Raw genomic sequence first — 16,035 nt, 5'->3', positions numbered from 1 at the left:
AGGGAACATCTCTGGGTCACCTGCATCAATCAACCACACCGCCCTTGGCCCAACATTTCAACTCCCCCTCCCACTCTGCCGAGGACATGGAGGTCCTGGACCTCCTTCACCGCCGCTCCCTCACCACCAGACACCTAGAGGAAGAATGCCTCATCTTCCGCCTCGGAACACTTCAACCCCAGGGCATCAATGTGGACTTCAAGTTTCCTAATTTCCCCATCCCCCACCTCACCCCAGTTCCAAACTTCCAGCTCAGCACTGTCCCCATGACTTGTCCTACCTGCCTATCTCCTTTTCCACCTATCCACTCCACCCTCCTCCCTATCACCTTCATCCCCTCCCCCACTCACCTATTGTGCTACTTTCTCCCCACCCCCCACCCTCTCTCACTTATCTCTCCACCCTTCAGGCTCTCTGCCTGTATTCCTGATGAAGGGCTTTTGCCCGAAACGTTGATTTTACTGCTCCTTGGATGCTGCCTGAACTGCTGTGCTTTTCCAGCACCTCTCTAGTCTAGACTCTGGTTTCCAGCATCTGCAGTCATCATTGTTTTTACTTACCTGCTATACAGTTTTGTCATAGGCACACTAAAATAGATGTGACTGATATGCTTAGTCCCGAGACATCTAAATCATGCTCTAATGTGAGGTCCACATGAAATCCCTGCATTTGTTATTCATTCACAAGATAGATCCAGTGGCTAGGCTGGTGCTGGTGCTGGAAACAGGGACTGACATAGATTTGGCCGTGCAGACTTGACCAAGGAGCCTCTTCTGTACCGTATGATTCTATGATTCAAAGTCACTCAGTTCCAGGGCAGTTAGGGATGGGCAATAAATACTGGCTTAAATTAGGAATCCTACATCCCATGGATGAATTTGAAAAAGTGGATTTTTCCATCGACTTGGTTCTCTCACTGCTAGTTTGACAAAGATCCATCATTCAGGACTTGGCTAGCACAGTCAATATTCATTCTATTTACTTTTAGCGATGAACTTAAAGCCCTAAATCTACACTGTATTTAGTGCCTTTTCCAACCTCAGCATTCTTGCAAATAACATAGATGGTAATGGAAATGGCAGTAGGTGATAATTAGGCAGAAACTCTCTGACCCGTATTTAGCGTGAAACCAAGAGATTTCATTGGATAATGCAGGCAATGTTGAGGACTCCCAAAGCCACTCTCTCTTGACTGTATAGCATGGAGCCATTGCTTCTGGTATATCTGCCTGCCAGTGATAGGTAATTAATGCAACTCCTACTAAAGGAGAGAATAGTAGAACACCGAGAAATAAGAAATATAATAATGAATAGGCATTACCGTAACAGAAAAAGCAGACAATGGTAATGCAGTCAATGTGATTAATTTGAATTTACAAACAACTTCAAATAAAGAACCCCCCAACACATCAATTAATAAGGTCAATAAAGATGGAGTCACAGGACAAGTGGCAGAATGGATCGTGAATTGCCTTCAATACAGAAAGTAATGAATGGGAATCAATAGTACTTATTAACGTGGTAGGAGGAGAAGTGATGGTCTTCCAGGAGGATCAGTTCTGGACCACTGATGTTCACAATTTATATTAACAGCTTGGACTTTGGAGTTAAACACACAATTTCAAAATCTGAAGATGATAAATTGTGCATGAGAGGGGTCTAGGATACTGTGAAGGTCTGCAACAGATTACAGAACTTTAACACATTTGCAGAATGGACAAATAAGTGCCAAATAGAGTTCAATACAGATTGATGTGTCATATTACATGTTAGTAGGAAGAATGGAAAGTTCACTCGTTTTAAAATGCAAGTTTACGTCAGGCTGAGAAATAAAGAGATTTTGAAGTTATGACTCAATGACTAATTTTATTTGACTATAGTTTTCAGAAACAGTTGCTTCAAGCCCTACAATGAGAGGGTGTGTCCGAGATGGACATAAATAAACCCTCCCACTGGTGCAGTACACAGCACAAACTTAACATTTTAAAACAAGCTGGAAAATCCATACGATTGGTAATGCTTATGGCAGGATTGGTCACATTTATTAAAAGCAGATAACTTATATATGCACATTGTCAGCTGAACAGTCTGAATACAAGATTGCCCAGAGTTATGCATATCTAGAAGAGCAAATGTTTTCTTTAATAAACACCGAAATATCTACAACCGAATATGAAAAACAAACAGTTTACAATTCAACTACAGAGCACTTTCAACAGATCCTTCCCGTTTGCTTCCTAATTAACTCTCAAGATGTGGGTGTCACTACTGACAAGGCTGGTATTACTCCTCCATTCCACAGTTGCCAAGATGGAAGTGACCAGAATTTGATCTGTTGATAAATGGTTTGGGCCTTAGATAATTTCAGAGGCAGTTAAGAATAATATTGTTGTGGATTTACAGTGAATATATCAGCCAGAGAAAGGAAGGAGAACAAAAGTGTCCTTTCCAAAAGACATTCAGAAAATAATTTCTTTCAAGTAACATAGTGAGAGTAGCTTTTAATTAATATTCTAAACTGCTGTGGTGCAACTTAAAATTATCTGTTCTCTTTCTAGTGTGAGATTACTAACTTTGTGACATAGCCAGTTTAGCTATTTTGTAACAAGATCAGTGATCATTCACAATGAGTTTCTGCCTCAAGTGGGGGAAAATTACAGAAATTATTTCTTTGCAGTAGTTTAAAAACTCCATGCCTATGGGAATCAAACCACAGAATCCCTGCAGTGTGGAAGCAGGCCTTTTGGCCAATCGAGGCCACACCAATCTTCCAAAGAGCATCTCAGCCAGACCCACACCACCCTACCTTACATCTTTCCCATTGCTGATCCACCTAGCCTGTACATCCCTGGATAGTATAGGGCAATTTAGCATGGCCAATCCAAATAACCTGCACATTTTTGGACAGGCAGATATGAGAGGCATATCACGTGACATTGTGATGGTTAGTCCCTGTTAAATTGCCTAGGTTCTGAAAGCCTGTGCTTTCCAGGCATTGTCCCCAGCTCGTGGTCTTTCGCACGATCCCATCCATCTGCAATTACACCAGGACATAACGAATAATCTCACACAGGTCATATCCTGTCACTGCAAAGGCGTTTCCTTCAGGGTCACAGAACTTGGCTCCACATATCTGCACATCAGTTACGCATTCCATGTGCTCATGTTCCACCTGACAAGGAAAAGTATCCTGTTATATTCTTGGCTCACAAGCTGGAGAGAACATTTCTTGCTCAGCAACAGAAATTTGCCTTCATACTCGATGAATCTCATAGCTTGCTGCTTGCTAGGTCCTTGTTACATCTAGCCTGCATGCAGTTGGCCCCTCTGTTACAGATGGCACTCAGTTACAGATCAGGCCTCAGTATTACAGATGGCCCTCAGTCACAGACCAGGCCTCAGTGTTACAGATGGCCCTCAGTCACAGACCAGGCCTCAGAGTTACAGATTGCCCTCAGTCACAGACCAGGCCTCAGTGTTACAGATGGCCCTCAGTCACAGACTAGGCCTCAGTGTTACAGATGGCCCTCAGTCACAGACCAGGCCTCAGTGTTATAGATGGCCCTCAGTCACAGAGTAGGCCTCAGTGTTACAGATGGCCCTCAGTCACAGACCAGGCCTCAGTGTTACAGATGGCCCTCAGTCACAGACTAGGCCTCAGTGTTACAGATGGCCCTCAGTCACAGAGTAGGCCTCAGTGTTACAGATGAAGCTCAGGCCTCACTAGGCTTCTCTTTTCCACCTTCACACTAAACCCACCCCATCCCATTTTTCTCTCCACCCTGGCCGTTCCCTTTCTTTATTCCTGATGAAGGGCCTTTGCCAGAAATGTAGATTTTTCACCTCTTGGCTGCTGCTTGACCTGCTGTACGTTTCTAGCAACACTCTAATCTAAACTCTGATTTCTAGTATCTGCAGTCCTCACTTTTGCCTCAGTGTTACAGATGGCCCTCAGTCACAGACCAGGCTTCAGTGTTACAGATGGCCCTCAATCACAGGCCAGGCCTCAGTGTTATTGATGGCCCTCAGTCACAGATTAGGCCTCAGTATTATAGATGGCCCTCAGTCACAGTTTAGGCCTCAGTGTTGCAGAAATAGAATGCTGAGTGTCCGTCAGGAAAGATACACAGTTGAGAGGGCAAAGGGATGGGTGAAAGTGTGTCTGTTTCAATGCAAGAAGTATCAGGAATAAGCGTGCTGAACTTAGAGCATGTATCAGTACTTGGAACTACGATGTTGTGGCCATAACGGAGACATGGATTTCACAGGGGCAGGAATGGTTGCTGGATGTTCCAAGGCTTATATATTTTAAAACGAACAGCGAGGAGTGTAAGAGAGGAGGGGGACTGGCATTGTTAATTAGAGACAATCACATCTGCAGAAAAGCAGGTTTTTGAGGTGGAAGTCAGTAACAGGAAAGGAGCAGTCACTTTATTGGGTGTTTCTTATACAACCTCCTCGATAACAGCAGAGAGAGGGAAGAACAGCTTGGACAGATCTTGGAAAGGTGCAGATATAACAGAGTTGTCGTTATTGGTGACTTCACCTTCCAATTCCAAACTATTGTTTGGAAGCACCTTAGTGCAGATGGTCTGGATGGAGTCGATTTTGTCAGGTGTGTCCAGAAAGAAATCCTGACTCAATATCTAGATAAGCCGCCTAAGGGAGAGGTCATATTGGATTTGGTGCTAGGCAACAAGCCGAGCCAGGCCAGGTGTCAGATCTCTCGGTCGGGAAGCATTTCAGTGACAGTGACCACAACTGCCTCACCTTTACCATAGCCATGGAGAGGGATAGGAACAGACAGTATAGGAAGGGGGAGGGGAATTTATACTGCTATTAGACAGGACCTGTAGAATATAAATTGGGAACAATTGTTCTCAGGAAAGGCAGAACAGAAATGTGGAGGCTGTTTAAGGAGCACTTTTTGAGAGTGTTGTATTTTTTTTTCCCACTGAAACATGGAATGAATGTTAAGGAGAAGGAGCTTCTTATCAAAAGGAAGAAGTAGATTGATATTAAGAAAGTGGATGTGCTGGAATGTCTGGGAAGCATCAAGATAACTAAGTCCCCCAGGGCCAGACCAGATATATTTAAGGTTACTAATGGTAAGGTCCTGGGGAGTGTTGCTGAACAAAGAGACCTTAGAGTTCAGGTTCATATCTCCCTGAAAGCGGAGTTTCAGGTAGATAGGATAGTGAAGAAGGTATTTGGTATGCCTTCCTGTATTGGTAGAGTGTTGAGTACAGGAGTTGGGAGGTCATGTTGCGGCTGTACAGGACATTGGTTAGGCCACTGTTGGAATATTGCATGCAATTCTGGTCTCCTTCCTATTGGAAAGATGTTGTGAAACTTGAAAGGGTTCAGAAAAGATTTACAAGGATGTTGCCAGAGTTGGAGGATTTGAGCTATAGGGAGAGGTTGAACAGGCTCGAGCTGTTTTCCCTGGAGCGTCGGAGGCTGAGGGGTGACCTTATAGAGGTTTACAAAATTATGAGGGGCATGGATAGGGTAAATAGGCAGTCTTTTCCCTGGGGTTGGGGAGTCAAGAACGAGAGGGTATAGGTTTTGGGTGAGAGGGGAAAGATATAAAAGAGACCTAAGGGGTAACTATTTCACACAGAGGGTGGTACGTGTATGGAATGAGCTGCCAGAGGATGTGGTGGAGGCTGGTACAATTGCAACATTTAAGAGACATTTGGATGGGAATATGAATAGGAAGGATTTGGAGGGATATGGGCCGGGTGCTGGCAGGTGGGACTAGATTGGGTTGGGATATCCGGTTGGCATGGATGGGTTGGACCGAAAGATCTGTTTCTATGCTGTACATCTCTATGACTCTCTGACTCTACTATGGGAAGTGAGGAATGACATTGCTGCAACTCTGGTGATGAGCTTTGCTTCCTCACTCTCCACATGAGTAGTACCCGATGATTGGAGGGAGGCGAATGTTGTTCCTCAGTTTAAGAAAGGGAATAGGGAAATCCCTGGGTATTACAAACCAGTCAGTCCTATGTCTGTGGTAAGCAAAGTACTGGAAAGGATTCTGAGAGATTAGATTTACGAGTATTTAGATAAACATCATTTGATTAAAGATAGTCAGCATGGCTTTTTGAGGGGCAGGTCTTGCCTCACAAGCCTTATTGAGTTCTGTGAAGACGTGATGAGACAAGTTGATGAAGGTCGAGCAGTGGATTTCAGCAAGGCTTTTGGTAAAGTTCCCTACGGTAGGCTCATTCAGAAAATTGGGAGGTATTGGATACTGGGAAATTTGGCTGTCTGGATACAAAATTGGCTGGCTGAAAGAAGACAGCCAATGGTAGTAGATGGAAAGTTTTCTGCCAGGAGGTCAGTGACCAGTGGGTGTCCCGCAAAGATCTGTTTTCTGCTCTTTGTAGTTTTTATGAATGACTTGAATGAAGAAGTGGAAGGGTGGGTTTGTAAATTTGCCAGTGACACAAAGGTCAGTGTCAACAGCTGTTGCAGGCTGCAACAACACTGACAGGATGCAGAGCTGGGCTGAGAAGTGGCCGATGGAGGTCTTCCTAGATATATGCAAAGTGATTCATTTTGGAAGGTTGAATTTGAATGCTGAATACAGGGTTAAAAACAGGATTCTTGGCAATGCGGAGGAACAGGAGGATCTTGGGGTCTACATACGTAGATCCCTCAAAGTCGCTACCCAAGCTGATAGGGTTATTAAGAAGGCATATGGTGTTTTAGCTTTCATTAACAGGGAGATTGAGTTTAAGAGATGCAAGGTTCTGCTGCAGCTCTATAAAACCCTGGTTAGACCACACTTGGAATAGTCCAGTTCTGGTCGCCTCATTATAGGAAGGATGTAAATGCTTTAGAGAGGGTACAGAGAAGATTTACCAGGATGCTGCCTGGTTTGAAGGGCTTGTCTTATGAGGAGAGGTTGAGGGAGCTAGGGCTTTTCACATTGGACAGGAGGAGGAAGAGAGGTGATTTGATAGAGGTGTACAAGGTAATAAGAGGCATAGATAGAGTAGATAGCCAGAGACTTTTCCCCAGGGCAGAAAGGGATCATAATTTTAAGGTGATCGGAGGAAGGGGAGATGTCAGAGGTAGGTTCTTTACGTAGAGCATGGTGGGTGTGTGAAATGCACTGCTAGCGCTGGTAGTAGAGTCAGAGACATTAGGGACATTCAAGTAAAGAGACCAGGCCCCAGTGTTACAGACCAGGCCTCAGTATTACAGCTAGCCCTCAGTCACAGACTAGACATCCCTCTCCTCTCACCAAACACAACACAGATTTCTCCCTTTCGTTCTCACTCTTTCTGTGCAACTAATCTTCATCTCATCCACAGCCCAGACCTCAATCACAGCCCAACAGGTTTTTTTTTAATTTACGCAACAAATCAATCACAACACAGTTCTCTCTCTGTTTGCTTAGACCTCAATCAGAAACCAGCTTCCATGTACAGCTAGGCCTCACCCTAATCACAATACAGGCCTCTGTATACAATGCTGCAGATCTCGCATATAAAGTGTTGAAGGAGGTCTGGCAGCCTCTTGTGGAAACAGAAGCAATTGAGTTTCAAACACAATGGCGCTTCTCTGGAGTTGTAAAGTTCCAAAGAAAAACAGTTGGATGTGAAATGTAACTCTGTTTCTCATTCCACAGGTTCTGCCAGAACTGCTTGAATTGTCCCATTTCCTCTCTCTGTACAGCTGAGGCTGCTGTCAGTACATATAGACCTCACATCAATCAATTACACTCCTGATGTATCCTATATATTCTTCCTATGTCAATCAAAATTTGCACATTCAACAAAAGTGGATGGAGAGTGTGTAGGTGAAAAGGAACTCTGGGTGTCACTGGCTGGAATTGCATTCATTGCCCGTTCATTGGCCTTGCAAAGGTGGTGGTGAACTGCCTTCTTAAACCACTGCAGTCCATGTGCTGTAGGTATGGAGTTAAAGAGAGAGTTTCAGGATTTTGACCCAGTGACACTGAACAAATGGCGATATACTTCCAAGTCAGGATGGTGAGTGGCTAAGGGATGAACTTATGGTGGTGTTCTCATGTATCTGCTGTCCTTGCCTTCCTCAATGTAACTGCCCCATGAAGTCGGAAGCTGCTGTCTAAGGAGCCTTGGTGAATTTCTGCACCACATCTGCTGCTATTGCATGTTGGCCGTGGAGGAACTGAATATTTGTGGATGTGCTGCCAATAGATCAGGCTTTGTCTTCAGTAGTGTCAGGATTCTCCAGTTTTGTTGCAACTGCACACATTCAGGCAAACAAGCAGTGTTCCATCATGCACCTGACTTGTGCCTTATAAATGGAAATAGGTCTCAGGATGCTGGAGGTAACTTCTTCACTGAAGAAGGGTTCTGAAGGAGGGTCACTGGACTCAAAACGTTAACTCTGCTTGCTCTCCACAGCTATTTCCATACCTGTTGAGACTTTCAAGCAATTTCTGTTTTTATTTGCCATTTTTGACTTATTCACTGTAGGATTCATAGAATCAAACAACACAGAAGAGGCCCTTTGGCTCCTCAACTCTCTACCACCAAAATTAAACGACTACCTACACTAGTCCCAGTTTTCTGCACTAAGCCCATGATTCCTCGCATCTGATTTACTGTGATCCACAGCGTTTATATGGTGAGTCCAGTTCAGTTTCTGGTTAATGGCAACCCCTGGGATGTTGACAGTGGGAGATTCAGTGATGGCAATGCCACCAAATGTCAAGGGGCATTAGTTACATTTTCGTTTGTTAGAGATGGTCATTTCCTGGTACTTGTGTGGTGAATATTACTTTCCACTAGTCAGCCTAAGCTTGGATATTGTTCAGGCCTTGCTGTATTTGGACATGGACTGCTTCTGTATCTGAGGAATTATAAATAACACTGAACATTGTTCACTGATTATTGCACAACCTTCTTGTGACCTTATGATGGAGGGAAGATCATTAATGAAGCGGCTGAAGATGGTTGGATCTATAATATGACCCAAGGACCTCCCACAAAGATGGAAATTAGCTGGATGATCTCCAAAAATCACAATCATCTTCCTTTGTGCTTGATTAGATTAAATTCCCTTCAGTGTGGAAACAGGCCCTTCGGCCCAACAAGTCCACACCGACCCTCTGAAGAGCAACCCACCCAGACCCATTCCGCTACATTTACCCCTGACTAATGCTAATACTATGGGCAATTTAGCATGGCCAATTCACCTAACCTGCACATCTTTGGAATGTGGGAGGACATCGGAGCACACCCACGCAGACACGGGGAAGGTGTACGAACTCCACATAGACTGTTGCCCAAAGTGGGAATTGAACCTGGATCGCTGGTGCTGTGAGGCAGCAGTGTTAACCACTGAGCCACTGTACCACCCCTTGGGTATGACTCCAATTAGCAGACAGAGTTCCCTTGATTCCATTCAAAACTCATTTGGTCAGGACTACTTTAATGCCACAATTGGTAAAATGAAATCTTGATCTCAAGGCTAGCCTTTGTAGTATTCAGTGCTTTCAATTGTTTCATGGATATCACATGGAGTGAATAAAATTGGCTGAAGACTAGTATATATGCTGCTGGAGACCACTGGCGAAGGCAGAGATGGATCATCCACCCAGCATGTTTGGCTGACATTCTTGCAAATGCTTTAAATTGATCTTTTGCACTGATGCATTGTGCACTTTACCATTGCGATTGAGGATGTTATGGAGCTTCCTCCAGTGAGTAGTTTATGACTGGATGTGGCAGGAACTCAGATCCCATGGTTATGAGAGTGCTTAGCTCTATTGCTTTCTGTTTTTGTTGTTTAGCACACATGTAGTCCTGTGATGTAGCGTCAGACTGACCTCATCATTACGTAGGTCAGATATTCCTCGGACATGCTGTCTTCCACTCTTCCTCAAACCAGAACTGAATATCTGTCTTTGCAGATTAGATGTGCGTACTATTTAACCAATGCTCATGGCCCTCAATAACTCCTTAATGGAAAGGATAAGGTCAGGTATGTTTTTCCCTCACCACCTGCTGCAGACCAGGTCTAGCAGCAATGCCCTTTAGGACTCAACCAGTTTGGTCAGAGATGATGTTGCCAAACAACACTTGATGAAGGACATTGAAATCTCCCACCCAGTGTATATTCTGCACCCTTGTCAGCACTTCCTCCAAGTGAAATTCAAAATGAAGGAACAGAGTCATTTGCTGAGGTTTTTTGGGAGGGGGAAGTGAGCAGCAGATTTCTTTGTCCATGTTTGACCTGATGAAATGAGATGATTCTCATGGCAACTCCCTCCTGACTGTAAGTTATTATGCTGCTATCTCTGCTGGTTCTGTCTTGTTGGTGGAACAGAACATACTAGGCATAAGTCAGGAATACTCCCCACTTGCCTGGATGGGTTCTGCTCTAATGACCCCAGCTCAAGAACCTTCACACCATTCAGGACAAAGCAGCCCGCTTGACTGGCACCAAATCCACAAACATCCACTCCCTCCATCATTGATGCTCAGTAGCAGCAGTGTGGACTATCTACAAGATGCACTGTGGAAATTTGCCAAAGACTCTTGACAGCACCTTCCAAACCTAAAACCAACTTCCACTCAGGAGGACAAAGCCAGCAGATATATTAGAATGTCACTCAAGATCCCCTCCAAGCCCCTCCTGACTGACTTGGAAATATATCATAGTTCTTTCAGTGTCGCTGGGGTCAAAATCCTGGATTTCCCTCCCTAAGGGCAATGTGGATCTACCTACAGCACATGGACTAAAGCGGTTCAAGATGGCAGTTCACTCCCACCTTCTCAAGGGAAACTAAGGAAAGCTACACCTCACAAGTGAACATAAAACAGTGCCAGGGAGGTGGTGGCGATGCTTTGAACATGGACTGCGAGATATAATTCCACGGTTATGACTATGTCAGGCTGAATCTGTGAGACAGCTTTCTCAGTATTTGTGCTGGCTCCCAGATGTCAGCAAGGAAAATTTTGCATGGTTGTCAGGGCTGTTTGTTATTGTCGTTTCTGGTGCCAGGTCATCGCCCATTCTTAATTTTTGGTCTTCTTAACATGGTGTAGATAGTACACACTGCTGCTAGTGGGCATCCCTGGAGGAGCAGGCAGCAGGCCCAGGAGGAGATAGTCCTGCACTTACCTTGGAGCAGCTGAGTGCCGATACGGAGCAGACTTGGGCTTGGAGGGAAGCAGGAATGGCCGTTGGACTGGGATCTGATGTGGGTGGTCAGACCACATGCAGAAGCCCTGTGCTAAGCTGTTAAACTGTAATGTCTATTTCAAATTTCCAATCTTACTGTAATGCCAACCCTTTAATGATGTCCTATTTTCAATTTCTTTGTCAACTCTGTAAGTAATGTAACTACTTTTAACCCTCTGCTGTATCCAAGAATTGTACTTAGTTACTTGTATCTAAGATGTCATCATAAGGCAGCAGACATTGGAAAAACCTTTCCCTGTCCTCCTGCAATGGAGTACATGTGACAATAAAATGATATTGACATTGACAATAAAACAATATCGAGGACGGACTGAGTCTTTGTGGATGAGGAGACAATTAATTGGGCAGCTTTGTCCAAGATGGTGTCAAGTTTCTGGAGTGTTGTTGGTGCAGAGAGTTTCCCCCACCAACTCCCACTGATTCCAGTTTTGCACAGGCTCCTAGATGCCACACCCGGTCAAATGCAGCCTTGATGTTAAGCAGTTTTGTCTATGTTTGAACCAAAGCTCGAATGAGGTCAGGAGTTGCTGTGGTGTTACGCGAATCCAGGTTTCCCACAGATTACCTCAATTTCTAGATTACAATGACCATCAAAAATACCACTGTGGCTTTTTGGCAGGTGCACGAGGCTGTTACCAGTTGTCACAGGGAAAAACCATGCGTTGAAAGGACAGAACTGCTAGATTGATGGTACACCCACAACTTCTTTCTCTCAGTGAGGTGGGAACCACACTTCGTCCTCCTCTTTCTACTTACTTCACTCCAGCACTAACCACATTCTCAATATTATTTTCTCATAAAGCTGATTGGTGCTGAAAATGTCTCGGTAGTGAGGAGGCCCAAGGAACAGATGGACAGACCTAATCAATAAGCTGGGGAGGGAAGGGGAGAGTGGACAAATATTGGCAAGAGCCTGAGGCTACTACCAGTGGTCCTGTCACAAGAAGATCAAGGAACTCAAATACAGTCCGGGGTGCTTTACACGTTATATCAGTTGGAGAAGACAGCGATCTTCCCTGAAAACTAATCGAGTTGGATAAAACTGGTTGGACCGTTTGCAATACAGTGTTTGTGAGCTGGCGAGGAGCTTCTGCATGTACACTAATTTTAAACCTGGATAAATCTATTGTTTAATTTTGTTTAATGATGCACTTGTGGACATTAAGCCCAACTTACCTCAATGGTGTTGGACTCAGAGTTCCGATAAATCCTCCAAATCCTGAGAAAAGAATCCTCAGCTCCCGACAGCAGCTGTTTGGAAATTGAGATGCTACCACATGGTAAAGGGATCTCACAAATTATGTTGTAGATTATATCAATAAAGATGCAGTAGCAGACATTTAAGATGATATTTCAGAATGTGTAAAGTAGTGTGATGAAAAGGATCAGATTTTTTTTAGAACTTAGGTTTAAAACAGGGAAGATTACTTAAGAATATCTGGTCGGCACAGACGAATTGGACAGAGAGGTCTAATTCCATGCTAAATGACACTACGACTCCAATTGAATACAAAAGTATGAACTGAATACAAAATATAGAGGGGACTGGTGAAACTGCATCTGGAATTCCATAGACAACACTAGTCTCCTTATTGAAGAAAGGATGCAACAGCATTGGAAGGAGTTTGGAGAAGATTTACTAGACCAACTCCAGGAATGGGTAAGTTGCCTTATGAGGAAAGGTTGTTCGAGGTAGGCTCATATCCACTGGAGTTGAGAAATATAAGACGGACCTTGATTGAAAAATGTAAGATTCTGAGGAGCCTTGAAAGGGTGGATGTGAAAAGGAGATGTCTTCATATGGGGAAATCTAGAAATAGGGAATTACTATTTAAATGTAAATAGTCATTCATTTAAAACAGAGATAAGCAGAACTGTTGATAGAGGGTTGAGCATCTTTGGAACTTCTTTCACAAAGGATGATACAAGCAGAGTCTGCATCACTAAGGCAGAGGTAGATAAATTCTTGATAGGCAACGGAGTAATAGGTTATCGAGAATGGTGCAATAATTCGCATTAATCCAATTGAACTGCAGAGCAGGGTCAAAAGATTGAGTGGTCAACTCCTAATTAGTATGTCTGCAAGTTCATATTTTGTGATGCAAACAATCCAACTCCTTCAGGGAGCAACATAGCAGGGAGAGAAAGTACACAGCCTGTCAGTGTCATGCAGGACAGCAGAGCTCCAAAGAAGCTTGTGGATACCTTGCCACTTTCAGATGCGAGGTCGAGAGCGCAGATCCAGCGTGCGTGAGCATTCACCTCCACATGCACTGTACCAGTCGCTGCATCATAAACCAGGATCTGGCCACTCCCATATCCTGCTGCAATGATCCCACTCCACATCTTCACAGATGAGCAAGTGCCTCTGGAAACAGGTAATAATTGGCTAGTTAGCACTGATGGTTCAGTAGTGAGTCTCAATCTACTGCAATGTGATTGATTCTTAACTACCTTCCTGGCAATTAAGGCTGAGCAATGAATGCTGGTTGAGCCAGGACCCACACCTCACAAGTGATTTAAAAAAAGCTTTTTCAAAATAGAAACATACAACTTTGGAACAGGTCATTCAGCTCCTTGAGCTTGCTCTACCACTCAATAAGCTGATGTTAGTGTGATCTTAAATCCCCTTTCCTATCTATGCCTGATACCCATTGACTTTCTCGTTCATCAAAGAAAAGTGCAGTGTGGGGGAATAAAGGTACATGCAGGCCAGGACGATGGGATTTTAACTCCGGGTAGCTGGTCCAGTATTTGAAATACTGAGCACTTCTAAAGTTAGAAAATAGAAATCCTACAGTGTGGAAAACAGGCCTTTCGGCCCAACAAGTCTGTACCGATTCTCTGAAGAGCATCCCACCCACACTCACACCACTATCTTATCGCTGCAACCCTGCATTTCCCATGATTAGCCCCACCTACCTTTACAGCCCAGTGATGATATGGGCAACTTAGCTAACCTGCAAATCTTTGGACTGTGGGAGGAAACTGCAGCATCTGGAGAAAACCCATGCAGACATGGGTCGAATATCCAAACTCCACACAGACAGTCACCCCAGGCTGGAATTGAACCCAGGTCCCTGGTGTTGTGAGGCTGCAGTGCTAACCACCAAGCCACTGTGCCGCATCAAATGTGTCAACTCTGGAAAGTTCAGATCCAGGGGCCCAGTGCGAACTCATAGCTGTAGTGGAGCTGCATTCTGCATCAACGAAGCGGTTGTAGCACCAACTCATGGCTGTTGTGTCAGAGGTGAGTTTGGGCTCCCGGCACTGTTTGCGTCCAAAGCAAATTCATGGAAGCAGAGGCAGCTTTGGTGCCCAGTAGAACACCCACCAGCATCAGCAGCTGCTGCATTGGCAAGGTATGCTTGAAGTGGACTGGTGATGGCGGAATCGGGTTTGGGCTGGTGCAGTACCCAGCAGCAATGGTGGCATCTGCATTAGTGAGGTCCAGCAAGGATGCATAGTGGTAAGTAAACTGGTGGACAAGCAGAAGGCTGGAAGATCACAGGAAGCCAGGCAACATCAGGAGGTGGAGAAGTCAATGTTTTGGATATAACACTTCTTCAGGACTGGGGTTGGGTGGAAGGGGAGCTGCAGATAAAGTGGGGGTGGATCAGGCAGGAGGAATAGGTGACCGCAGGCAGAGGGCACAACCTGGTTGGTCGATGGGAGGAATGAATCTGGTTGGTAGCTGTTTCATTGGCTTTTCGGTTTCAAAGTCTCTTCAAACCAAACTGGTGGAGGCTTGACAGCACCAAAGAGTGGCGACATTCATTCCAGCTGCGACAGTAAGGTAAAGGGAACTTGTGCCTCACTACCAGCCTCATGGCCCATGCTGGGGTGCTTAACAATAAGCAGTGGAAAGCAGTGCCTTTGTATTCTATGTTTTGGTTTATTTTTCCATGTTTTGAGATGACACCAGAGAGTGGTGACATATACAACATTTTTCACTGTATTTTGTAACAAAATACACATGGCAATAAGTAAAACCAGTCAGGTTATTAATCAACTTTGTGATTCTCCATTACACTTATTGGAGTGAGACAAGACAAAGACATCACCTACCCATAAGCTGCCAACTTATGCATTAATTTAAAATCTTCCCCTGATTTCCAGATACACAGGACCCCAGAGTCATCTGCCGTCACCAGATCTGCAACATACTCCTATAGAATGAAACCAGCATCAATCAATCCCAGTAAAACATTCTATTATTGGATACTTGGGAAAAAAATGGGATATGAGAAAAACTCGGATTGTATTTGGAGTCCCCCTGTGCAGTGAACCTTGCTTAAAGTGCCCCACCAGTCCTCTCAAACAGTGCACACTCAGAGTCAAAAGGTGTGGTGCTGGAAAAGTACAGCAGGTCAGGCTGCAGCCAAGGAGCAGTAGAGTCGACATTTCGGGCATAAGCCCTTCATTGCCCGAAACGTTGACTCTCCTACTCCTCAGATGCTGCCTGACCTGCTGCTGTGCTTTTCCAGCACCACACTTTTCAATTCTGATCTTCAGCATCTGCAGTCCTCACTTTCAGATCCAATTCAGTGTCACCTCTCAAACACCTTCAGCAATGGCTTCACTTCCCAGAAAATAACATGCAACATACATACACAAAATCATATTATAGTAAAGACCACATGTTTAAAATTTATTTTATGTCACAAAGGAAGGCGCAGCTATAAACCAAGGAGGCTGTGCAAAGTGGCTGCAGTTTCAAAAGGTCTTGTTATTGGAACACTTTGTGAATCATATACAATTTGGTGTTTTTCTTGGGGCAGTGAGAATAATCAAATGCCATGGAACCAATGGGTTATGA

General features: G+C 44.4%; 1 protein-coding gene across 1 annotated transcript; it reads right to left on the bottom strand.

Annotated features, from left to right (window-relative positions):
• Positions 1-1,397: 1,397 nt before the first annotated feature.
• Positions 1,398-15,431, bottom strand: LOC148152267 (WD repeat domain 54-like). Its single transcript, XM_087997184.1, has 4 exons — positions 15,285-15,431; positions 13,422-13,584; positions 12,393-12,467; positions 1,398-3,171 (listed from the first exon to the last, which is right to left on the bottom strand). Exons 1-4 carry the CDS (start codon positions 15,305-15,307, stop codon positions 3,040-3,042), a joined length of 393 nt encoding a protein of 130 aa, XP_087853310.1. The 5' UTR covers positions 15,308-15,431; the 3' UTR covers positions 1,398-3,039.
• Positions 15,432-16,035: the final 604 nt, after the last annotated feature.

Source organism: Chiloscyllium plagiosum, unplaced genomic scaffold (assembly GCF_037043375.1).
Source record: "Chiloscyllium plagiosum isolate Xiang-an unplaced genomic scaffold, Cpla_swu_hap1 HiC_scaffold_1, whole genome shotgun sequence".
NCBI lineage: Eukaryota > Metazoa > Chordata > Chondrichthyes > Orectolobiformes > Hemiscylliidae > Chiloscyllium > Chiloscyllium plagiosum.
The sequence above is the reverse complement of the archived record's forward strand: the minus strand, read 5'-3'. Positions and strand labels throughout refer to the sequence as shown.

What these genes read in the sequence shown, in the direction of transcription:
- LOC148152267 (XM_087997184.1), bottom strand. Translation starts at nt 15,307, where the DNA reads ATGCATAAGTTGGCAGCTTATGG. An exon ending in TCGCATCTGAAAGTGGCAAG is followed by an intron (nt 12,468 to 13,421) that starts GTATCCACAAGC and finishes ATTTCCAAACAG; the next exon opens with CTGCTGTCGGGAGCTGAGGA. An exon ending in CTGAGTCCAACACCATTGAG is followed by an intron (nt 3,172 to 12,392) that starts GTAAGTTGGGCT and finishes TTTCCTTGTCAG; the next exon opens with GTGGAACATGAGCACATGGA.